The 25,592-nt window shown below is 42.8% G+C and overlaps 1 protein-coding gene across 6 annotated transcripts in view; it reads left to right on the plus strand.

Moving 5' to 3' along the window:
• LOC126163093 (NAD kinase-like) overlaps positions 1-25,592 on the plus strand; it is a 551,175-nt gene that overhangs the window by 488,076 nt on the left and 37,507 nt on the right. For all 6 annotated transcript variants that reach the window (XM_049920006.1, XM_049920009.1, XM_049920011.1 and 3 more), the window contains exon 4: positions 18,025-18,219. In XM_049920006.1, coding sequence (XP_049775963.1) covers positions 18,025-18,219 — 195 coding nt within the window. The remainder of the gene's footprint in view (positions 1-18,024; positions 18,220-25,592) is intronic.

The following is a 25,592-nucleotide window of genomic DNA, read 5'->3' on the forward strand; positions in this document are numbered from 1 at the left end:
CTTCGGCCAGAAACTCCTTGATACGTGGAGGTTCTGACTGATTCTAGTGGTTGATCGGTGATCGCACAAACGAGATCATATTTTTCGTCTATTTACGCTCATTGCAGTACTCGTATTTGTTTAGTCACCTTTCAGTCTTTGGATCCGACACAGATCATCTGCAGGTGTTTCTGCATTTCGTAACAAGTTTATAACTGTGTCAGCTCCCTGTAAACATGTCTACGAACAGCCACCATGGGCGATAGATTTTAACTGGATGTCACCACAGAAGTGGTGCTATCACACTACCTTAACGCACACCAGATGCAACCTTCGCGTCCGATGATACGGTCTAGTAACTAAGACGTGTTGAATTCTGTCTGCTGTGAAGTCTTCCTTCAAATCGCATGTGTATTCAAATATTCATCATGCATGTATTTTGTTTAGTAAACTACGACGCGGAACTGTGTCGAAGGCTTACTGATAGTAATGATACACGGTATCAACTTGGTGTCCGCTACCTGCTTTCTGGTGGATTTTACGAATTCAGTATGTTGAAATATGTTCTACGGGAATCTGGGAAGTACTGCTATCAGCTTCGCGTGCTATGTTGTGCCACGGCTGTAAACCAGTCTTTGAAAATTGAAAGAACGCTTGAGTTCGTATCTCAAAATAGTGGGTTCGAAGAATAACCTCGAATTTGAAATGGGTACATGGGACCTTTTGATTTAAGAGAAGAGGGCTGGGGCACGATCACAATAGAGTTTTTGTCAACCACCAGGGCTCTGCCCGTAAGTAAATTTGAGGTACTCGAAGTGACTGAATAACAAACAACGCTTGTGTTGAGTTTTCGAGGGGGTAAACGGGATTTATCGCTCTTCCAGCCACGCATGGTATGCGTCCAGCAGGTTACTGGCAAGAGAGTTCAATTCTGTTTTGTAGCTGGCATCAGCGTACAGGAAGTGTCACGAAGTGTTCGTGAATCTTAGAGGCGTACCATCGCGTCTAGCCAATCTGGTTAATTCGATTACTGGCTGATCAGATTATAATTTCTCGACCTACGCTTTGGGCGTCAAAATTACAAAAGTAGTTAAATTCGTTATTTAATTTGAGATTAGTTGATTCTGTATGGGGTTAGTTTGTGCTAAAAGGTTAAGTTACTTCGCCGAGGCTAGTTATAAGCCACTTGGATCATGCTGCAATGTGCACGTAGTACAGAATGATTGGTATAGGTATGTGGTATAATAATGTAGGGTATCGAACAATGAAACATTGGTAAGCATATGTATTGACAAATTGCAAACAAGCGTAAACAACATGACAAAGTTGTTACTCTGGAATGACTGACAAATGCTGCTCAGAGTGCAAAATTCTCTCAGGGCCTTTGCCAGAATTACGCTACAGACATGTCGCGTGTAATTAGAAGTTCTGGCCAACTACGGGATGAGGGTTTAGGAAAACAAATAATTACCGCTGGGATCGTATAGACGACGAGCTGACGGAAGGAGCTACCAGCGAGGTTTGAGGCGGTCGGGGGATCTCGCGATCACCACGTCCAGCGCGCGGCTAGGGACGGCGCGTTCCAGGCCGTCAGCATGCTCTGTTCTTTCTCTAGTGTGGACCAGGCGCCAGTCGCAATCACTGGAAGCGCAACCATTTCCAAGTGGTAGTGATTACTGAGGCATGTTCACCCTAGCAAGACCCAAACAGGACAGCCTTCACAGAGGGTACTCCTCCAAGGCTCCAACTGAACTCTCCACTGGAGCGGTCTCCTCCTTTTACTATTCTTTCCTCATGGCTTCGTCTCATCCTTTGAAACATAGTACGTTCGCCAGCCAGTGGAGTATGCCTTTGTCAGCGTGTCCGACCTACAGCCGAGGAGCTAAGGAGAGAGATGCCAAGCCGTCTGTCGACTGACAGATAGTGGGAAGTTTCCTCCTCTTGACGTAGCGGTATGACTTCCTTTCCCACGGACTGCAGTCGTGGATCTGAATTGTGCTGCAGCAGTGATTGGAATCAAATCGAACGTAAATAAAATCATTCGCATTGAAAATAATTGTAGTCGTTCGTTTTTGTCGCTGGAACACGGAGTGCTGTACAAGGCAAAATTTCCAGTTGAGTGGCGCCCGATGGGTACAGCCGGTGTTGGGGACTCTTTGGAGTGGTCCACGAACGTCACAATACGTGAACAGCACACCAAACAATTATGTCATTTTGTTGCTACAGTTGAGTCAAGAGTTAACCACGACATCACTGGGCTCTTAAGCCTTGGAATGTACTATGTGGAGAAAACGGTTCTCCGGTGTGTACTTAGAGAGATTAGACTGCGTATTTATAGAAGATTTTGTTAGAAATAGCTAAGTTGACCTCTGATTATTTCGCCCCAGAACAACTTGTTCTACTTTCGAATTGTGTGAACATGGAGGATGCGATTCCACCTACTCCCTAAATTACGTAAATCAGACACTTCTTTTGCAAATTCCGAAACACTGTAGGATTAGACTGTACATCTGTATACTTATCCCTGTAATGTTAAACAACCGAGTTATTAATCGTGGAAGTACACTACCATGTCTGTGTACGATATAACCATAACCAGCGTGGTTTGACAGCTGTCACATTGTGTAACCTCGCCGCGAACGTAGACCAGTAGCGAACGAGCAGGTGTAATTATATTGGTCGGAGCCCAGAAACTAAAAGCGGACGCCACAATTTACGGGTGCGACCTTATCAGACATTAAAGTAGGCCATATGCCAACTCAGTTTGAAATTAACACTGCACACGCATTTGTAACACTACCCACCAAAAGGCACACAAGGCACACAAAAAACATGCAACTGCAGCGGCATTAATTTAAAGGAAAGAGTGTTTAAGTAAAAGAAAAATACTTGTAACTAATGGCGGGTGGGCAAAGCTGCATTGGAAGTTAATAATTCACTTCCAGAAGTTTTAATTACGCGGCGAAAATTAAGAAAAGGAAAAGGAAGAATGTATTTTTATAATGAAACAATCAATTTACAATCCGAACTGCTGAATTCTTTTAGTCTGCAATGCAGCTTATCTCTTCGTTTTTGGAGAGGCGTGGCGGCTTGAGGTACTTCAGATAAAGTTGTTACAACAACGCCGCTCATCTTCGTTCCATGGCGAAGTATCCTGGTAATCTCTTTCCTCCGTTATGCTGCAAAGTCATCCGAAATGGCATTTAACAGGCTGAATAGATGTAATTGTTGGTGACAGCATGTTGGTGATAGCAAGTACTCGTCTCTTAGTCGTTTTACACATCTGGTTCTCGTTTTAGTACCGTTTGAGACACAGTCCATGTAGTAAATACTCATACCGTACGATCTCTCTGTTCATAATGATCACTTCAACTTCCACCACGCACTGCGGCGGTAATCGGAATCGTCAATCTTTAACATCCACGATTCTCTGTCTGGGCAAATTTTTCCATCCCATTATCTCGCCATATCGTCACAGGCAAACTCACCAATTCTCTCTCATCGTATTTCGCTCTGTGCTTCCATGTCAACGATTTACATAGCAGTTCGTTGCATCACGGTTTAATAGCACAGATGCAGGCAAAATAAACACAAGAATTTAGTCTTTCCATATTCAAGTAATTTTAAGGAAACATATTTATCCATTAGAGAAGAGAGACAATTTGCTGTTACATTTTAACATGTTTACCAAACACAGCTATGCTACACCATGTGAATACTTAGTCTAAGATAGCGAAAGAATGTCAGAAAAAAATTACTCATCACTAATGGCTACGTCTTCACAATTTGACGACGGCGTTCAAGTGGTGGGATGTGAAGCGGGCGCGGATCGATTAAGTGACCTGGACGTGGGCGCTGAGATAAGTAGGGAACGGTGTCCCCTGTCACGTATTCGGAGGCGGATGAGTCATCTACCTCTGGCGGGAACCAAGTTGACCGGCGTCTTGTCTCTAGCCGGGAGGCTTTGTAACGCTCGCCGCGTCCGTAGCGTACCGAGCGCCAGTCGCGAGCCTCGTCAGGATCTGCATGACGAACACCTGGTAGAACTCTGCCAGCGTAGCTGGGCTAAAGTCGGGCTGGAGCTGATCAACCCCGCCGGTCCACGATAACATGGGGCGAATTTTGTGACGTCACGTCGCACATCTAACGTTAGCAGCGCTTAAAAGTCCCAGTACCACCTATTGTGCTATATGCAAACATCCGAATATGAATCTTGGATATGCGGGTTTCGCTGCCAGATTTGACCTTCCGTAATTGACTTTCGCTTCATGTAAACATTGAACCATTTGAGCCCTGCCAGGATACTATTTGCTTTTAAAAGGTGATGGTTGACGTGTACAAAGTCACCTTGTGTGGAGTGAAGGAGAAAGTAATAATATTGATCTCCCGAGAAAGTCATTAATTTTCTTTATTAAATCGAAAAGGATCACACTGTATCGTGTTAATTGGAAAGAGGTACAGAAATGGTCAATTATCAAAACTGAATTAAAATACTACATTATGCGCAGCTGGCTCATTTGTAAACTGTTATACTCACTTCCCCTTCTAGCGGGAATCAGAGGCTGCTGAGGAAACATTCCCAAACTCTGTACACAGAGATAAGCATTCATCTTTGCACATTGGAAAATTGTCGAGGCATTCCAGGTATCCAAAACTAAGTACAATAATGTTGTACCGGGGATAACTTCGCACTTTTTTTCCATAACGCGCGTGCTCTATATGGGAGTACTAAAAATTTCGGACGCTTTAATTCGCGTTAGTAAAATTTTCGTACATATATTCTTGAACACTGCCCTCTTCACTCACTGAGACTTTAGTTCATCTACGAGGAAACCTACCTCCATTTAATTACGAAGTTATTGGTAACCCTACTTCATCAAAACGGCGCAGCTGATTTATGAACACCAATTGTGGCAAGCATCTGACGCTCGGAAAACCGATATTTGATCGGATTAGCAAAGGCGGTCTAGGCGTAACTCGACGGCGAAATTAGACTTCCGCAATTAGATTTTTGACTTTCGCACGTTGGGCCATTCGTGCACATTAGAAACGCATTACATCGAATCTGATTTTGGCGATCCGCTACGAAAGGTGAAAGAACATCTTCTACGTTACAAGCAAAACCGAACAGACGACATACTGGAATATAACATGAAAAGCTATAGTGCCGAATTTGATGGCTTGTATTAGCTTTTCTTAGTTAGTCAGAAGTTCTGTTTGAAGGCACCTGCACATTAAACACATAATTAAAAACGCATTGTTTTTGGTACGCTTTATTACAATCAAATGTCGAGAAACGGTTCGCCGTTGATTAGAAGTGTTACCGAAATTGTAAATGCAGAGTTGTAGGGATTTGAACTTCTCCGTATGTTTTACTCTAAGTGAATTTCCACCGGTCATGTAAAATTTAAAATTTGGTTTCAGGTATATTTGGAGGCAAACTCCTTTTGTGTGACCAAACAGGATATTTGGTAGCTTAATGCTTTCTGATGCTGGTGATGTATATTTCATGCCCACGTGGTCATAATATGCTCCCTCCTAACTAATGTTGGAAATGGTTTTTTTTTCTCAAATATTTTGTTAATGACATTTTGTGGAGGAGAAAATACAGAATCCGTCAGAAAAAAAATGTATACACACTTTAAGGAACGAAAAGATTACTTACGTGTTTATTTTACATTTAATAATTGACCGCAATGTTCAGTTTAGCACATGGTTACTTTAGATATTCAAAACGTTCACCGTTGGCGCCTGTACAGATAACAGGACGAGCGGTCGCCGCAACTACGTCAGTCAATGTTACAGTGAAGATCGCTGCACTTGTCGCTGTAATCTCCTGGCGAAAATCCTCCAGCGTACGTGGCTTACTTCGATAGTCGTTATCTTTCACAGTTCCCCACAAGTAAAAAATCTTAGATTTTAGATCTGGCGACCGTGGAGGGAACTCAGTGGGCCCTCTTCGTTCAATCCAGTCCCCGGAAAATCCATCCAGAAAAGCTGGCACGGCTAGGTGGTAGTGTGGTGGCGCCACGTCCTGTGGTAGAAGACCTCTTCATCAGCTCCATAAAGCGCACGTATACCTGGCAAAATTGACGTGCGTAACATTTCCAGGTACACTTCTCCAGTGACAGTAGCATCAAAGGAAACGGGTCGTAATAAGTCCATTGATGATGGTCCACACCACAGTACATTGACCGCTTTTATCCATGAAAACATACGAATTTTCCGGTGCCCATTACGTACTGTTATGCCGATTCACGATTCCATTAAGTTTAAATTGTGCCTCGTCACTTTGCACTACCTTCGTCAGAAATTGTTCAAAAATGGTTCAAATGGTGCTGAGCACTATGGGACGTAACATCTGTGGTCATCAGTCCCCTAGAACGTAGAACTACTTAAACCTAACTAACCTCAGGACATCACACACATCCATGCCCGAGGCAGGATTCAGAAATTGTTCATCGGTTACCATTTGCTGATATCATTCGCAAAATTGCATTCGGCGATCAGGATCTTAGTCATTAATAGCGTGCAGTAGTCGTGGAATGTAAGCTCTCCACTTCGTAGCTTTCAGAATTCTTCGTAGACTTGTACTGCTAACCCCAACTTGATGTGCACATTGCGTAGCAGACTTCTGTGGAGAATTAACAAACGTTTCCAACACGAGAGAGACGATGAAGCAGAAATTGTAGCTATACGCTGTCTTTCCTATCTTCCTTTGTGAATATCACAAATCGTTCCATGCAATTCAAACTTGTCAACTATATGTTTGCTAAGCGGGTTGGCGGTTCTGTTTAAAACTCTCTCTCCCATTGACGTTGCACTTCGATGGCATTATCAAACTTGAAAAACCACTTCACAATACATTTTCGTTGTTCGAATGTCAAGCGCGCTCCAGCCATCTTCTGTTCACAACACCGAGATGAAAGTACTAACATCTGTTGAGTCAAAGAACATACAACAGCACACTCTTAACTCAAATCTAACGACAATATCGATATCTCGATACAGCCTGACAGAGTGCATACATTTTTCTGGCGGACTCTAGTACTCATTTAAAGATATGTTTTCATCGTGCTTAACTACCTTGAATCTGTTGACCACTCCAGAATGCCTTTCAGTGTTTCCTTCGCGCACTTTTGAGAATCGCTAACGAAGTTAACGCAGCAGCTACTTCACGGATGTCTGTTTTCGGAATAAAAACCTGTGGGGTCACAGCGCCCGATGCAGCACGTCCCATGAGACGATTTCCCAGCACTCTCGCGAGTAACGCTGGAAACCACGTAAACTTTTGCATGCCGAAATTTCTATAGGTGCTGAGGAAGATAGATAGAGGTAGCTGGTACCTCACTTTCCCAGTCTCCTTCAATGAACAGTACGTAATCGCCTTTTTTGTGCTCCGATAGCGTTTTACAACTGGTTCTCTTCTTTTTCCCTGCTGCAGCAAGTCATGCCACTCATATGAAAACAGCTTTATGGGTCAGTAACATTTTGATAGGTTACCTATGTGGAGTGAAATAACGCAAAACTACATAAGTTTACACTCCATATCGGATTTATGTGCACAAAAATTTTGCATGTGCTTCTGTCCAACGGTTCCCAGAAACCTACTGATGGTAACTGAAACATTTTACAGCATATTTCTCCATGTTGCGTCACTTTACACACTTAAGTTTTCGCCGTAGGGTAACTTTGAACCACCCTGTATCCTGTAAACAGATACAGATATCAAGAAAATTTTTAAGGTTCTTAGACATCGAGATCTTCGGAACGTCTCGTAAAAATTTCACCGGTGGACTGTGCATAGCCGTCTTGGAATTCGCGTATCGAGTTTGGTACAAAAAACCATGTTTTTCGGGAACCGTCCATGAGCTAAATGATGCCTCCATAAGCCATTTAAGGAACACCGTACATCAGAATCTAAAGGGAAAAGAACCAACCGATTTGCTCCGTTTGCCTAAGGTGGAGGAAGTGTGTAATATTCAAACGTCGAACCTGTACTTTTTTTAGGTGACTTGAACGTTTAGCCTTTACAAACATGGGGACATTCCTCTGCTGAACCTGTAAAGAGCGGAGCTAATTCACTCGAAAATTCGGTATAGAACTAGACAGTTACTCCATCAGGCTCAGGGAACCTAAGACTTCTCGGCCACATGAGAATCATGGATACAACTAGAAATAGATGAGACTCTGAGTTCCAGTCAGCTCGGATCGTGGGATAGGCTGAATGTGAGCACGCTTCCCCGGGAGTGCCTTCACGTTGATCCCCGTTGCTGCAGGTCGGTGGTTATATTGCTGCGGCTGCTTGGGAAAGGTGCTTGTTTTCAGAGGGTCCAGCGCTGCAATGCGGTGAGCCTTTAGGGACAGTAGATTGGAAGAAGATACTAACCTTAAAAAGAAAAAGAAAGAGCGTATGTTATGGCGTCGTGTGGCTGCGAGGGCTTGACTGGTCACTGACGAAAAGACTGAATTCTTTTGTTATGGTGGTACAGGCGCGCCCTGAAAATCAAATGGACTGATGAAATCACGAATGAGGAAGTGTTCCCAAAAGTGAGAGAGAAAGGCAATTTATGGAACACTGTTGATGAAAAGCGTCGGTTGCCAGCCGGGTGGCAGTATTTAAGTACCGCAGCATTTAAATGCGGCCACCCGGCTGAAACCCGAGAGCTTCTCATCAACAACATACGTCGGGAGAATCTACATTCATTTTAAGGAAAACTGTTGTAGAAAGAAGAGTTAAGATTATCATTCATCTGTTGAGACACGATTTCGTAAAACATAGTGTTTCATGATATCGGATAAAGAACTGTAGGAAAGCCACAATTAAAATACCCCAAATTTTGAAAGACGTCGGCTGGACCTCCTACACAGAAATAGGCACAAAGACGTGAAGACTGTAGAGCTGCTGCCAACCTGTCCTCGCATTGAGCGCTAGACGTAGCACGTGTTGAGCTGATAATGAGGACACCTAGACGTTGTTACCGCTAGAGTGATCGGCTATCAGTAGTGGGTGACTGGTACTTGCTGTACCCTTCTTACGTACAGCTCGCGGCGAACTGAGCATCCCCCCCTCCCCTCCCCTCCCGTCTCCCTTATGAAAATAGTTACAAGATTTTCAAAACCAAAAGATCAGTGTCAATGTGAGCTACTCACTAGAGGTAACGCGCTCCCAAAAAGAAACACACAGATGTCCAAGAATGAAGAGTAACTGGGAACAGAAAAAAGGTGAGAAACGCATATGTAAGTGACCCTGAACCGGCATTGTCTTGTCTCTATAGGAAGCAAGCAGTCCCATGCTTCAAAGAAACGGTCTCAGTTGTCTTCGCGCCTACGCTGTGAGCAATAAGTAATGAAAGTTTACAATGTAATACGACAAAGACTACATTTCGACCCTGCAAGATACACGGCCTTTCCGCAGTGGGGACACCGGTTCCGACGGATCCTCGAAGTCAAGCGCTGTCGGGCTGGGCTAGCACTTTAGACGGTTGACCACCCGGTCTGCCGAGCGCTGTTGGCAAGCGGGCTGCTCTTAGCCCTTGTGAAGCAAACTGAGGAGCTACTTGCCTGAGAAGTAGCGGCTCCGGTCTCGTAAACTGACATACGGCCGGGAGAGCGGTGTGCTGCCCACATGCCCCTCCACACCCAGTGACGTCTGTGGGTTGAGGATGACACGGCGGCCGGTTGGTACCATTGTGCCTTCATGGCCTATACGGGAGGAGTTTAAGATACACTGAGGTGACAAGACATACGTTGGCGAAATGCACATATACGGATGACTTAGGTGTAGCGTAAACAAGGTACAAAAGGGCAGTGCATTGGGGAGATGTCATTTCTACCCAGGTGATTCATTGTGGAATGGTTCCCGACGTCATTGTGGCCGCACTACGGGAATTAAGACTTCGAACGCGGAATGGTAGTTGGAGCTAGATGCATGGGACATTCCATTTCGGAAATCGCTACGGAATTAAGTATTCAGAGATCGAGGGTGTAAAGAGTGTTCAGAGAATACAAAATTTCAGGCATTACCTCTCACCAGGGACAACACATTGGCCGACGTCCTTCTCTTGACGATAGAGAGCAGCGGCGTTTGCATAGTTGTCAGTGCTTACAGACAAGCAACGCTGCGTGAAATAACCACAGGAATTAATGTGGGACGTACGAAGAACATATCCGTTGGGATCAGTGACGCGAAATTTTACGTTAATAGGCTATGGCATCAGACGACCGACGCGAGTGCCTTTTTTAACAGCACGACATGGCCTGGAGCGCCTCTCTTGGGGGTCATGAACATATCGTTTGGACCCTAGACGACTGCAAAACCGTGGGCTGGTCTGATGAGTCCCGATTTCGGTTGGTAAGAACTGATGGTAGTGTTAGTTTGACTTAATCACGACGAAGCCAAAGATCAAGGTTGTCAAAAATGCGCTGTGGAAGTTGGTGGTGGTTCCATAATGGTGTGAGCTGAATTGACATGGAAAGGACTTAGTCCTCTGGTCCAAATGAACCGATCATTGACTGGGAACGGTTGTGTTCGGCTACTTGGTGACCATTTGCAGCCATTCATGAACCTCATGTTCCCAAACAACGATGGAATTTTTATGGGTGACAGTGCGCCATGTCACCAGGTCGCGGTTGGTTTGAAAAACTATCTGGAGAATTCGAGCGAATAGTTTGGCCACTCAGATCGTCAGACGTGAATCCTATCGAACATTTATGGGACAGAATCATCAGGTCCCTTCGTGCACAAAATCCTGCACCGGCAATATTTTCGCAATTATGAACAGTTACAGAGACGGCATGGCAGATAACTTCGGAGAGAGACTTCTGGGCAAAAATACGTCCGACACGGTATTAGGAGGTACCCCATTACTTGTGTCATCTCAGTGTAAGTTAGAATCTCCGGAGCCCTTGAAGCAATCCCGGCAGCCCCTAACATGCCGCAGGGCCCCGCTGCGCTGTACTGGGCGCCGAATGTCCATCAGAAACGAAAGAAACAATGTACACCAAGGAAGTGTGATAATACCTATAATGTCCTCAACAAACGTAAAGTGTATCAGATAGAATCAGCGGCACTGTTCGTTCGCTGACCATTCTGTTGTCCACAGGAAAGAATCGTCGTTGGACTTCAGTGTTGGGAGTAAGCTTCGAAGGGTTATGCGAAGAAGCTATTTGAAATTAGACTTAACACGTACAAACCGTATTAGGAAAAACAAGTGGAAGACTTGGAGTTGTTGGAAGGGTTATGCGAAACTGCATTGTATCTGGAAAAGGAATAGAGGACTAGAGCTACGAAATCGAGAGTATTGTTAAAAAAAAAAACAAAAAAACACAGCTGTGAGGTACAGCTAACACATACGAAGGTACAGAAAAGTGAGGGAACAAGGCGGGTTCTCCGACAATGGGGGTATTGTTCTCCTTACGTTAGCAGACAGCCCAGTTGCGCTAGCCTAATTGAAAGACCTTGATGTAAACAAGCTTTTCACCTGGGTGCATGTTTCGTCAATGTTGGCGATAATTAATGGAAAATAACTGCCATGTTAATTGCTGTAATTTGTGTGTTAGATGGTTGCCTAATGGGTTCATGTTTATTCGGGTGTTCATGCTTTTAGCTTGAAGTGATAACTGTCATTTTTCATAGTGGTAATTTATGACCCAAAAATATGACGCCCCCACTGTGCTGCTTTTGGTCGATCGACAAGAAGTACTACTACTACTACCACCACCGCCACCGCCACCGCCACCGCCACCAACACTTATCCTTAGCATCCTTAGCATCCAGAGACTATCTTTCTTAATGTGGATCACTCTAGAGCAACAGAAGAAGTATCAGTAAATTCAGGTGATGTTGCTAATTATTTACAGCATAGTATAGCATCCAGTAATTTTGGCCCAGTTTTCGCGGATGTGCGGCACCCACGGTATTTTCTGGAACATACGACACTATTTACGGTTTCGTGGCTTATTTTGACGTATTTTTTGAGAAGCTGCACATTATACGTTAATGTCTGATTCCCCTGCGGTTTTTAGGATGGTACACGTAAATATGGGTTTCAGTGCTACTTTCCTGCACTGTTCAGGAAGATACACGTAAATACTGGTTTCGTGATTAATTTCGCCGATTTTTTAAGACGGTGGATGTAAATACTGGTTTTGCTGTTATTTTTTTCTGATTTTTTTTATGAAGACAAACGAGAATAGAGATTTGTAAATATAACCAGCATACATTTACAGCAGGCATTTCAAATGTACGGTGCTATTTACAGTTTTGGGGTAATTTTACCGATTGTTCGAGAAGACACGCGTAAGTACTTACCTGTGAATGTATAAAAAAATTTTGCTATGTATCTTATATAAGCATATCGCTGCTGTGTACGGCTTTAAAGATTTTTTCCTAATATTCCACAAATAGGTAATTTTTCTTAGGAAGACACAAGTAAAAATATCGGTGAAACAATCACCACGTCGCGTTAATCTAATAAATTGCACGGATATTCACCGTTAAACAACTTTTAACAATAAAATGAACTTATCACCCTCACTTTGTGTGTGACGTAACTAATAGCTCACTCGCCTAGCCTGGGCCCGTCAACACCGACATTTGACTGTTGTTGACTGGAAACATGTTGCCTGGTCGGACGAGCCTCGTTTGAAATTGTATCGAGCAGATGGGTGTGTACGGGTACGGAGACAACCTCATGAATCCGTAGACTCTGCATGCCAGCAGGGGACTGTTCAAGCTGGTGGAGGAACTGTAATGGTGTGGGGCGTGTACAGTTGAGTGATACGGGACACCTGATAGGTCTAGATACGACTCTGACAGGTGACTCGTACGTAAGCATCCCGCCTGATCACCTGCATCCATTCACGTCCATTGTGCATTCCAACGTACTCGGGCAATTCCAGCAGGACAATGCGAGACCCCACTCGTCCAGAATTGCTACAGAGTGGCCCCAGGAACACACTTAAGAGTTTAAACACTTCCGGTAGCCACCAAACTACTCACACATGAACATTATTGAGCGTATTTCGGATGCCTTGCAAGGTGTTGTTCAGTAGAGCTCTCCACCCCGTCGTACTCTCACGGATTTATGGACAGCCCTGCAGGATTCCCTCCAGCACTACTCCACTCCATGCCATGTCGTGTCGCGGCACATCTGCGTGCTCGCGGGTACCCTACAAGATGATATGCAGGTGTAACAGTTTCTTCGGCTCTTCAGTGTATAAGCACACCGCTGCTGTATACAGCTTTTAAGATTTTTTCCTAGTATTCCACAAACAGCTACTTTTTCTTAGAAAGGCACATGTAAAAATACAGGTCAATTTCCATGTTGCGTTAATCTAATAAATTAGACGGGTATTCAGCATTGAACAATTTTTATTTAACAAAAAATGAACTTATCACCTGCTCTATGTGGCGCAACTTGTAGCTCACTAATAGCTCTCGTAACACTAAATGATTGTAGTAGACTTGTAAAAGAAAAAAAAAGCTACTGAGAGAAAGGTATACACTTGGGTAATGTGACCCACACCTGACGCTACTACTACCAGGGTGGGAATAGTAGAGCTGTGCACTGCACTGAAAAACAATAACGTTCTGTACTTCGCTCGTGTTTCCTGTCGCACTGCTCCGCATGCTCCGAAGTGCTTGTCTTGATATCACGAAGGCTGTGGAAAGAGGGCTGCCATTATTTCTTTATTTAAAACCATAAAAAGAAAATGTGACAGGAGAACCCGCCTTGTCCCCTTATTCAGAACACTCCTTGTTGCTCGCTGTCTTAAAGTGAGAGGCGTTAGCGGTGCTAGGATCGTAACGTGTCGGTATAGCCCATATGAAAGTGAAACTGATATGCTTGAGCAAATTATAGTAGTAGTCATTAGAAGATAGGCGGCTACGTCCTCGCAAAACCGTATTGGGGAAAATGTGGAAAATCGAAATTCGAGGAACACTGCGAAGATTCTGCTGCCCATCTTATACCTCGTACGGAGATAAGAACTAGGCACTTTTTCTGTAGAAAGTTAGTTTTGGTTCGCTCAGTATGCGGACAGGGGAGGACAGAAAATCGACAGTGCTTGTGGGAAGTGCCATCCGACACGCAGCGTACACTGCTTTGCGGGATATTACGCAGGTGTACGTTTTTCAGGGCTTTGGCGACGGATCTGAGACACTGAAAATGTTCTTAGTACAATATCAATTGTGAGAAACTGTTGTGTAGCAACGGGCCCGACGAGTCTCTATCCATAAGACGAGAGCCAACAGTGGCTACAAGGCAACCCTGTGCAGGCGTATTTGAAGTGAGATTGCCTTATTGGAGGGTGAGAGCGGTTGGATTGTACGCAAGGCGTCCTGTTCGTGTATGTCGCTCGTAGCAGTGTACGTACGGTGGAGTCGTCTGTTATGCTGTTAACTGCATAGCGATTATACTGTTACTGAGTCTGTGAAGAAGGCTGCTGTTAATACGACCCGCGGGACTGCTACGGTCGCAGGTTCGAATCCTGCCTCGGGCATGGGTGTGTGTGATGTCCTTAGGTTAGTTAGGTTTAAGTAGTTCTAAGTTCTAGGGGACTTATGACCTAAGATGTTGAGTCCCATAGTGCTCAGAGCCATTTGAACCATTTTGCTGTTAATACTGCTCCCTGCTCCAGTTTATAGGTTGTAAACTAGACACTTGTGCCTTCCGATAACTTTAGTGGTCTGTTGTGTTTGTATTACAAATATACATTGTGCCACAGGATAATGATTAAAGTTCTGCAAAGTGTGTAGAGGACGTTTCATGTGACACTTAGCGCCGCAAAGCCTTAAAATTAGCCTAACAATTAGTTAGCCAGTGCCAGCGCTCGGCGTGTCACCCTTAGAAAGTCTGCACTCGTTATTTCTTTAGTGATGTTGTTATTATTATTATTATTATTTCTTTCCATTCTCAGACGTTATGTCTGGTTAAAAATGGAAAGTAACGTGGACCTTGATCAAGCGTGACTTCCTTTTAACTGTACGGTATATGTTACATTGCATTTAGGAACTTTCGGATAATTGAACATGTATCAATAATTACAGATTTCTGTAGTTGTATATATACGTTTGGATGTAGCTGTATTGCGTTGATGTACTGGTGGATATTATGTGGTATGACTCCTGTAGTTGATAGTATAATTGGTACAATGTCAACTTTATCCTGATGCCGCATGTCCTTGACTTCCTCAGCCAGTTGGATGTATTTTTCAATTTTTTCTCCTGTTTTCTTTTGTATATTTGTTGCATTGGGTATGGATCTTTATTTTTATTTGCTTCTAGAGGCATCGCATATGGTTCCTTGTATCAAAAGACGCGACAATCATTGCTGAACAAATAATCAGAAATATGATTAGATCAGTGGAGCAGAAAGCAAATGTGAAAGTGACAGATAAATTAATACGTCGAAAAGAACAGGCGAAAACATTTCTGGGTCTGCAGCAAGCAGAAAATATCAGGTATACCGGTATGAAATGAGCGTTTTTTTGTGAAAATGAAACACTAATTTTTAATTGAAAAGTAAAAACATTTTATTCAAAGTACTGACCATTGCTTTCTATACATTTTGACCACGTTTCTGGCAATTTGTGGACACCACGCCAATAGAAATGTTCGTCTTTTGAAGCAAACCAATCAGACACCCAATTTTCGACTTCTTCGTAGGAATCGAAGTGTTCCTCAGCCACTGCGTGTCCCACTAATGAAAACAAATGGTAGTCGGAAGGGGCCAAGTCTGGTGAATACGGCGGGTGGGGTAGCAGCTCCCAGCCAAGTGTTTTGATTGTATCCTGAACCAGTTTTGCTTTGTGTGCAGGTGCATTGTCGTGTAAAAAAATTACTTTGCCATGTCTTCTGGCCCATTCTGGTCTTTTTCGATCAGTGCATAGTTCAATTAATCATTTGTTGTCTGTAGCGATTAGTATTCAGTTTCACCGGCTTTTAGAAGCTCATGATACACCACACCTTTCTGATCCCACCAAACACAGAGCATTGTCTTCTTGCCGAATCGATCTGGTTTTGCAGTCGATGTTGATGGTTGTCCCGCATTAACCCATGATTTTTCCCGTTTAGGATTCTTAAAATAAATCCATTTTTCATCGCCAGTAACAATTCGATGCAAAATTGATTTTCTTTCATGTCTTTGAAGCAAAATTTGACAAATGGTTTTTCGGTTTTTCATCTGTCTGTCATTCAATTCATGTGGCACCCATTTTCCACGCTTTTGGATCTTTCCCATAGCTTTCAAAACGATCAGAAATTGTTTGTTGTGCAACATTTAGCATTGCTGCCATTTGCTTCTGACTCAAAGTATCATCTTCATCCAATATTGCTTGCAATTCGGCGTTTTCGAAATTTTTTGGTGGTCTTCCACGTTCATTTCTTACATCAAAATCATTATTTCTGAATCGTTGAAACCATCTTTTGCATGTTGCTTCTGATAGAGCATGATCACCATATGCCTCGACAAGCATTCGATGCGACTCTGCAGCACGTTTTTTTTTTCCAAATGAAAACAAAAAGATAAATGCTTTCCGCAAATCATCACTTTCTGATACAAAATTCGACATTGTTAACATGATGGAAACATATGATGTTGTTGTTTGCTCCATGACTTGATGTATAATAAATATCTTTGACAGATGTCATACCAACCAAACAAAAAAATAATTAAGGCTCGTTCACAATAAATGTTCCGTATCGACACATTTCTATCTTAACGCTCATTTCATACCGGTACACCTGGTATACATCTGACGAAGGTATCGTATAAGAAAATATGGCATGAACTACTCCAGCTAGCAGCTACTTTCCTGTTGATGCATTTGTTGGCCCCATATGTTTGCCTCTCTTAATTAACACGTACGTGCAGTTGACTTCCCCGATAGCATGGAGAAATGTATAGCGTTCTTAACATTTGGTGTGGAGTGTTTAAAGAGCAGTCACAACAAATTTGATACAATCTGTCTTTAGCGAACAACCCGAAAGCTGTTTGATACCGGGGTCTGAAAAATACTGATGTTATTGAGCAGCATCACTCCGAAAAGTCTCCTACTTGTCGTGAGAAAGTGCACCTTCTTTCTCACTCCTTTTTTCCCCACAAATAGCTAATCACTAACCCATTTTGCACGTTATTTCGCGAATCTATGCAGTTATAGCACCGTCCTATGTATACAGGATGTTCGGAAATTCCCGTTACAAACTCCTAGGGCTTGTAGGGTGAAGGGGGTACGTAAAATTTGGGTAGGAACCATTGTCCAATTCAAATGTGTAATGCTCCAGTGTCTGCTGAGGGGAAAGGGAAAAGCCTCAGGGTTGCTTGTCCTGGAATGCAATTGAGGTAGACAAGATGACATGTACTACGTCAGACGGTCACGTGATGTCACGTAACGCCTGCGTTGCTGCAAGACCGTCTGTGCGTCTCCGATACGTTAGACATCGTTCGGTACACGTTTTCGGAGTACACAGACGTGCTCCCTACGTACGGCGGAGCATGTGGCAACGGAAGAGCTGATAGTCGCCTGTATCACGAACGTTTTCCGTAACGTTGCACGTGATGATTCGTAGTTGTTCTACAACACGAAGGAAATTTCTCCACTTTCTTTAAAGTGCGTCTTCTATTGTGATCGGCATATTTATAAAACTTCCACTTTCCTCATTTTACAGTTGACTTCGATAGGACTTCCTTGCGTACATAGGGGTAGCGAGAGCGCGATATATTTGAGTCGCGAATTTCAGACACAAGTTTTTCACGAGTGTTGTCTTTATGATATGGAAAGAAGAAATGCAGCAGTGCCTCGGGTAGATGACAGTACTGAGGCGAAACTCTCTTGCGACAGTTACACACAATTAAACAACTGTATCTGATAAAACAGCAAATAAAATACGTTGAGCAGCAGTAAGGAATGGGATGTAATACTCTGAAGCAGCGCTGTGTAAGCAAGCAAATAAAACAAAAAACATAGTATTTTAATAACTCCACCTTCTAGGCAGCCATTCCTTAATGGGTGCTTTAAGCGCTCTCCTGCTTTGTTTTGCAGGAAAAGAACATGGTGGTGTTCGTGGAGCAGACGGTGATGGAGGATACGCTGCTGCTCAACAACGCGGGCTTCACGATCGTCAAGGACAAGCTGATGACGTTCCGCGACGGCAAGGACGACCTCACCGACAAGATAGACTTCATCATCTGCCTCGGCGGCGACGGCACCCTGCTCTACGCCAGCCTCTTGTTCCAGGTGTGTGCCGGCCTACTCCGCTCGTCCTTCAGCTTACGTTATGTGCTAGCACGGAAATTACACATATTTTACTTGTTTTTACATATTTATTAATTAATTTATATATGCGTTTTTAACTTAACAACATCTACATCCATACTCCGCAAGCCACCTGATGGTGTGTGGCGAAGGGTACTTAGAGTACCTCTATCGGTTCTCCCTTCTATTCCAGTCTCGAATTGTTCGTGGAAAGAAAGATCGTCGGTATGCCTCTGTGTGGACTCTAATCTCTCTGATTTTATCCTCTTGGTCTCTTCGCGAGATATACATAGGAGGAGTATATTGCTTGACTCCTCAGTGAAGGTATGTTCTCAACAAAAGCCGGACCGAGCTACTGAGCCTCTCTTGCAGAGTCTTCCTCTGGAGTTTATCTATCATCTCCGTAACGCCTTCGCGATTACTAAATGATCCTGTAACAAAGCGCGCTGCTCTTCGTTGGATCTTCTCTCTCTCTCTCTCTCTCTCTCTCTCTCTCTCTCTCTCTCTCTCTCTCTCTCCCCCCCCCCCCCCCCCCCTATCAACTCTATCTGGTACGGATCCCACACGGGTGAGCAGTATTAAAGCAGTGGGCGAACAAGCGTACTGTAACCTACCTCCTTTGTTTTCGGATTGCATTTCCGTAGGATTCTTCCAATGAATCTGTCTGGCATCTGCTTTACCGACGATCAACTTTATATGATCATTCCATTTTAAATCACTCCTAATGCCTACTCCCAGATAATTTATGGAATTAACTGCTTCCAGTTTCTGCCCTGCTATATTGTAGCCAAATGATAAAGGATCTTTCTTTCTATGTATTGGCAGCACATTACACTTATCTACATTGAGATTCAATTCCCATTCCCTGCACCATGCGTCAATTCGTTGCAGATTCTCCTGCATTTCAGTGCAGTTTTCCATTGTTACAACCTCTCGATATACTACAGCATCATCCGCAAAAAGCCTCGGTGAACTTCAGATGTTATCCAGAAGGTCATTTATGTATATCGTGAATAGCAACGGTCCTGCGACACTCCCCTGCGGCACACCTGAAATCACTCTTACTTCGGAATGAGAACGACATGCTGCGTTCTGTCATGTAGGAGCTCTTCAATCCAATCACACAATTGGTCTGATAGTCCATATTCTCTTTCTTCATTAAACGACTGTGGGGAACTGTATCGAACGCCATGCGGAAGTCAAGAAACACATCCTCAGTGACTCAACTTTTGAATTTCTGTAATACACGAGCAAAAAACACAGAGGTGACAAGTCATAGCATAGCGATATGCACATATACAGATGGCGGTAGTATCGTGTACACAAGTTATAAAGGGTAGTGCATTGGTGGAGCTGTCTTTTTGTACTCATCCAATTCACGTGAAAAGAAGGGCACACGACGGCAATTAACAGACTTTGAGCGCGGAATGGTAGTTGGAGCTAGATGCATGGGACATTGCATTTCGGAAATCGTTAGGAAACTCAATATCTCGACATCCACAGTGTCAAGTGTGTGCCGAGAATACCAAATTTCAGACATTACCTCTCACCATGGACAACGCAGTGGCCGACAACATTCACTTAGACCGAGAGCAGGGTGTTTGCATTGGGCTAATAGACTAGCAATACTGTGTGAAATAATCGCAGAAATCAATGTGGGACGTACGAAGAACGTATCCATTAGGACAGTGCGGCGAAATTTGGCACAAACGGGTATGACAGTAGACGAACGACACGAGCGCCATTGCTAATGGTACATCATCGCCTGCAGCGCCTCTCTTGGGCTCGTGGCCATATCTTTTGGACCCTAGACGACTCGAAAACCATGGCCTGGTCAGTCGAGTCCCGATTTCAGTTGGTAAGAGACTTTGAGGTTCGCTGATGACATTGTAATTCTGTCAGAGACAGCAAATGACTTGGAAGAGCAGTTGAACGGAATGGACAGTGTCTTGAAAGGAGGATATAAGATGAACATCAACAAAAGCAAAACGAGGATAATGGAATGTAGTCGAATTAAATCGGGTGATGCTGAGGGAATTAGATTAGGAAATGAGACACTTAAAGTAGTAAAGGAGTTTTGCTATTTGAGGAGCAAAATAACTGATGATGGTCGAAGTAGAGAGGATATAAAATGTAGACTGGCAATGGCAAGGAAAGCGTTTCTGAAGAAGAGAAATTTGTTAACATCGAGTATAGATTTAAGTGTCGGGAAGTCATTTCTGAAAGTATTTGTATGGAGTGTAGCCATGCATGGAAGTGAAACATGGACGGTAAATAGTTTGGACAAGAAAAGAATAGAAACTTTCGAAATGTGGTGCTACAGAAGAATGCTGAAGATAAGATGGGTAGATCACATAACTAATGAGGAGGTATTGAATAGGATTGGGGAGAAGAGAAGTTTGTGGCACAACTTGACTAGAAGAAGGGATCAGTTGGTAGGACATGTTTTGAGGCATCAAGGGATCACCAATTTAGTACTGGAGGGCAGCGTGGAGGGTAAAAATCGTAGAGGGAGACCGAGAGATGAATACATTAAGCAGATTCAAAAGGATGTAGGTTGCAGTAGGTACTTGGAGATGAAGAAGCTTGCACAGGATAAAAGCTGCATAAAACCAGTCTCAGGACTGAAGACGACAACAACACCATCAACAACAAAGAGCTGATGGTAGGGCTAGTGTGGCGCAGACCCCACGAAGACAAGGATTCAAATTGTCAACAAGGCATTGTACAAGCTGGTCGTGACTCCGTACTGGAGTGGGCTGTTTTTACGTGGAATGGACTGGTTCCTCTGGTCGAACTGAACCTCTTGGAGACCATTTGCAGCCATTCATGGACTTCATGTTGGCAAACAACAGTGGAATTTTTGTGGATGACAGTGCAGCATGTCACCATGCTACGATTGTTCGCAATTGGTTTGAAGAACATTCCTGACAATTGGAGCAAATGGTTTGGCTACCCAGATCACCCAACATGAATCCCATTGAACATTTATGGGCCATAATCGAAATATCAGGTCATGCATAAAATCTGGCACCGCCAACACTTTAGCAATTATGGACTGCTGTAGAGGCATCACAGTTCAATAAACTTGCAGAGGACTTCCAACAACTTCTAGAGTGCATGCCATGTCATGTTGCTGCACTATGCCGGGCAGAGGGAGGTCCAAGACAAAATTAGAAGGTATCCCATGACTTTTGACACCTCACTATACAGGGTGTAAATTTTAAGTTGACAAACCAGAATAACTTGAAAAGTAAGCTTCACACGAAAAAAATGCGTAGAATCCAAAGTTGATTATTTTCGAGGGGGATATCTGCTGGTGCTAAAATGAGCCCGCCACCCCAGCCCCGTGGGGGTAGGGGGGGGGGGGGGGCAGGAGGCAGCGTTATAATTTCAAATGGGAACCCACATTTTTTATTGCAGAATCAGATTCTACATAAAAAAACTTTGTCTTAAACATTTGTTTTGATTCTTGGTAGATGGCGCTGTAATGTAAGAAAATTCATGTTTCATTTTTGTGTGGAAAATGGTTACGGATAGATAAAAAATACTTATTTACGTCGTACATTTTGATTCGCTAAAACTAAAACTCTCCCTCTCTCCCCATAGGGTGGGGTTTGAGAGAGACCCAAATATTAATTTTTTCCGTAGATTCGGTAAGTTTTGTTTGTTTCGTGGTCGTGAGGCCACACAACTTTTAATTATCAAACAAATCATCTGATCAGCTAACTAACCAAACACTTATTTACTAATGAGTGAACTCATTAACTCACAGAGTAAACAAAGTAAAAGACTGAGGAAAAGACTAACCCACTAGCTAACTAAAGATGGACGTATTCCTGTTTAAGATTTGGTGGTCCAGAAAAGGAACGATTGGTTTCGTTTTATTGTTGATTATTTGCAAATGCTTGAAATTAAATGAATTTTGGGCTGGTTGTTTCCAGTGAGACCCCTCGTCTCTCACATTCGGCCTGTTGTCCGTGAAATCAAATGTTCAAAGTGATGACCTCCAACTTCGATGCATTTGACTAGTGCTGAAATCCCTGCACTCGTCTTGATGTCTGGTGTAATTGCAGTGCAAGCATCTCTTATTCTTTGCATCATGTTTTCGCGAGTGGTAGGCATTTCCTGATAAACGATATCTTTTAGATAACCCCATAAGAAAAAAAAAAAAAAAATCTGGCGAGGTAAGGTCAGGCAATCTGGCTGGCCAATTCACACGACCTGCCCTGTCGATCCAGCGACCACGGTAAAGTCGATCTAGTACATCGCGCGCCACTAATGAATAATGCGCTGGACAACCATCATGTTGAAACCACATGTTTTGTCGAAGTTCGATGCTCGGGTCTTCAAGTGCATCTGCCAGTTAATTTTCAAGTAGGTTTCGATATTTGTTGCCATTCAAATTACCGTTGATAAAATATGGACCGATCAGTTCATCGGCAATTATACTACATCAAACATTAACTGACCAAGGTCGCTGATCGTTGACTTCTCGAATCCAGTGTGGGTTCTGTTCATTCTAGTAATAAACTTCGCCGTGATTTGTGACTGTTGCCTCATCGGGGAAAAGTACTCTGGCAAAAAAGTTTTGGTTTGTTTGCATCCACCGAACTGCCCAGTGACAAAACTTTAGACGGTTTTGGACGTCATCGCCATGTAGTTCCTGATTGCCTTGATATTTATGATGTGCTCACATGTGGATTATGAGCCACAGCCTCTAGGACTGCCACTTGATTGTTTTCTCCACAAACAGTAGCTGCACGGGTTCTTTTTTTCTGGTTCACACTACCTTCTGCAGTAAATTGTTTAACAACTCAAACAAAAGAGAACCGTGATCATACTTGGCCAGGAAAACGCTGCGCATAAAGCTCGACTGCATCGTCAAAATTTCTCCCACTGTCTCCATAAGTGTACACCATCTCAACTGTTTCTTCCACAGAAAGGTAATTCGTAAAGACATATGCCACCTATTAATCTCAAGAGAGGAAAGATGGGGCGTCGAGAAAGGCAGGGTTAGAATTTCTGTGAGCGAGAAACAGCCCGCTCGGCGTAATTCCGCCTAGCAATACTAACTATGCGTCAAACGCGACTGGTAGCGAGCAAAAGCTGCGAACGCAGTCACACAAAGTAATCAAACATAGGTAGGAGACGAGGTACTTGCAGAATTAAAGCTGTGCGGATGGGGCGTGAGTCGTGCGTTGGTAGCTCAGTTAGTAGAGCACTTGCCCACGAAAGGCAAAGGTCCCGAGTAGGAGTCTCTGTCTGGCACACAGTTTTAATCTGCCAGGAAGTTTAACATAAGTCGCCGAAAAGACAATATTTATAAACGATGTATTGCTATCTGAATACTCAGACGGGTAAAAATACAGTGTTTTTATTACATTAATACTTACAATTTCTAAAGACCAGTCTTACTATGAGAAAGGGCGAATTTCTCGTCCCTGCACTACCTATTGGCGGCACTCCGAAACATTACGCCGCTCATCAGAAAGGGCTGGGTAAGAGCATCGATTATCGGTCAGTGCTGAGTGGGATATCGATTATTATAATTCTAAAAAATGTAAACGACATAACAGCCACGATATTCCGAAATAAAATGTGATTCAAGTCAATAAATTTATGAATGTAGTTTTCTGTGTTTTTCCACCCGAAACTAAAAGACTAAAGTTTATAATCAAGCACTCCAGTTGTGAGACTTCTCAACAAACAAGAGTGATTAATCCGAATCTAATACAAAATTAAGTCAGTTTTTTAGTTAATGAGTTCACTCGTTATTAAGTAGGATGTTTGGTTGGTTAGTTAGCTAGTCAGATGATTTGTTTGATAATTAAAGGTTGTGTGGCCTCACGACCACAAAACAAACAAAACTTATCTGAATCTGCGGAAAAAATTAATATTTGGGTCAACATTTGTAAAACAAATTCCTCTCTCTCAAACTCCACCCTATTGGGAGAGAGGGAGAGTTTTAGTTTTAGCGAATCAAAATTTAAGAAGTAAATAAGTATTTTCTATTTATCCGTAACTATTTTCCACGCAAAAATGAGAACATGGAGAATCTGATTCTGCAATAAAAAATGGAAGTTCCCATTTGAAATTTTAAAGTTGCTTCCCGCCCCATCCCAGGGGGCTGTGGTGACAGGCTAATTTTAGCACCAGCAGATGCCCCCTTGAAAATAATCAGCTTTGGATTCTACACATTTTTTCGTGTGAAGCTTATTTTTCGAGTTATTCTGGTTTGTTGTATTAGTAATAATAATAATAATAATAATAATAATAATAATAATAATAATAATAATAACAACCCTTTAGATCACATAACATCAACAGATACAAAGAAAGTAAATTGGAAAAAGAAAACACTACACGGCAAGCACCCGTATCATCTAACACAGCCACACATAGATCAAGACGCATCCAACGCATGGCTAAGAAAAGGCAATATATACAGTGAGACGGAAGGATTCATGATTGCAACACAGGATCAAACAATTAACACCAGATATTACAGCAAGCATATTATTAAAGATCCCAATACCACAACAGATAAATGCAGACTTCGCAAACAACAAATGTAAACAGTAGATCACATCACAAGCGGATGTACAATACTAGCAAATACAGAATACCCCAGAAGACATGACAATGTAGCAAAAATAATACATCAACAACTTGCCATAAAACATAAACTAATAAAACAACACGTTCCCACATACAAGTATGCACCACAAAATGTACTGGAGAATGATGAATACAAATTATACTGGAACAGAACGATTATAACAGATAAAACAACAACACATAACAAACCTGACATCATACTCACCAATAAAAAGAAGAAATTAACACAACTAATTGAAATATCCATACCCAACACAACAAATATACAGAAGAAAACAGGAGAAAAAATTGAAAAATACATCAAACTGGCTGAGGAAGTCAAGGACATGTGGCATCAGGATAAAGTCGACATTATCCCAATTATACTATCAACTACAGGAGTCATACCTCACAATATTCACCAGTACATCAATGCAATACAGCTACATCCAAACATATATATACAACTACAAAAATCTGTAATTATTGATACATGTTCAATTACCCGAAAGTTCCTAAATGCAATATAACATATACCATACAGTTACAGGGAAGTCACGCTTGACCGAGGTCCGCGTCACGTTCCATTTTTAACCAGACTTAAGTCTGAGAAAAAAAAGTCAAAAAGATAATAATAATAAGGGAAAGACTAAAGGAGGAACCAGTACAGGACAGGATAGAAAAATCAAGACTGCAGTGGTATGGACACATGAAGAGAATGGATGAGGGAAGAATTCCAAAGAGGATGTTTGATC

Source organism: Schistocerca cancellata, chromosome 2 (assembly GCF_023864275.1).
Source record: "Schistocerca cancellata isolate TAMUIC-IGC-003103 chromosome 2, iqSchCanc2.1, whole genome shotgun sequence".
Lineage (NCBI taxonomy): Eukaryota > Metazoa > Arthropoda > Insecta > Orthoptera > Acrididae > Schistocerca > Schistocerca cancellata.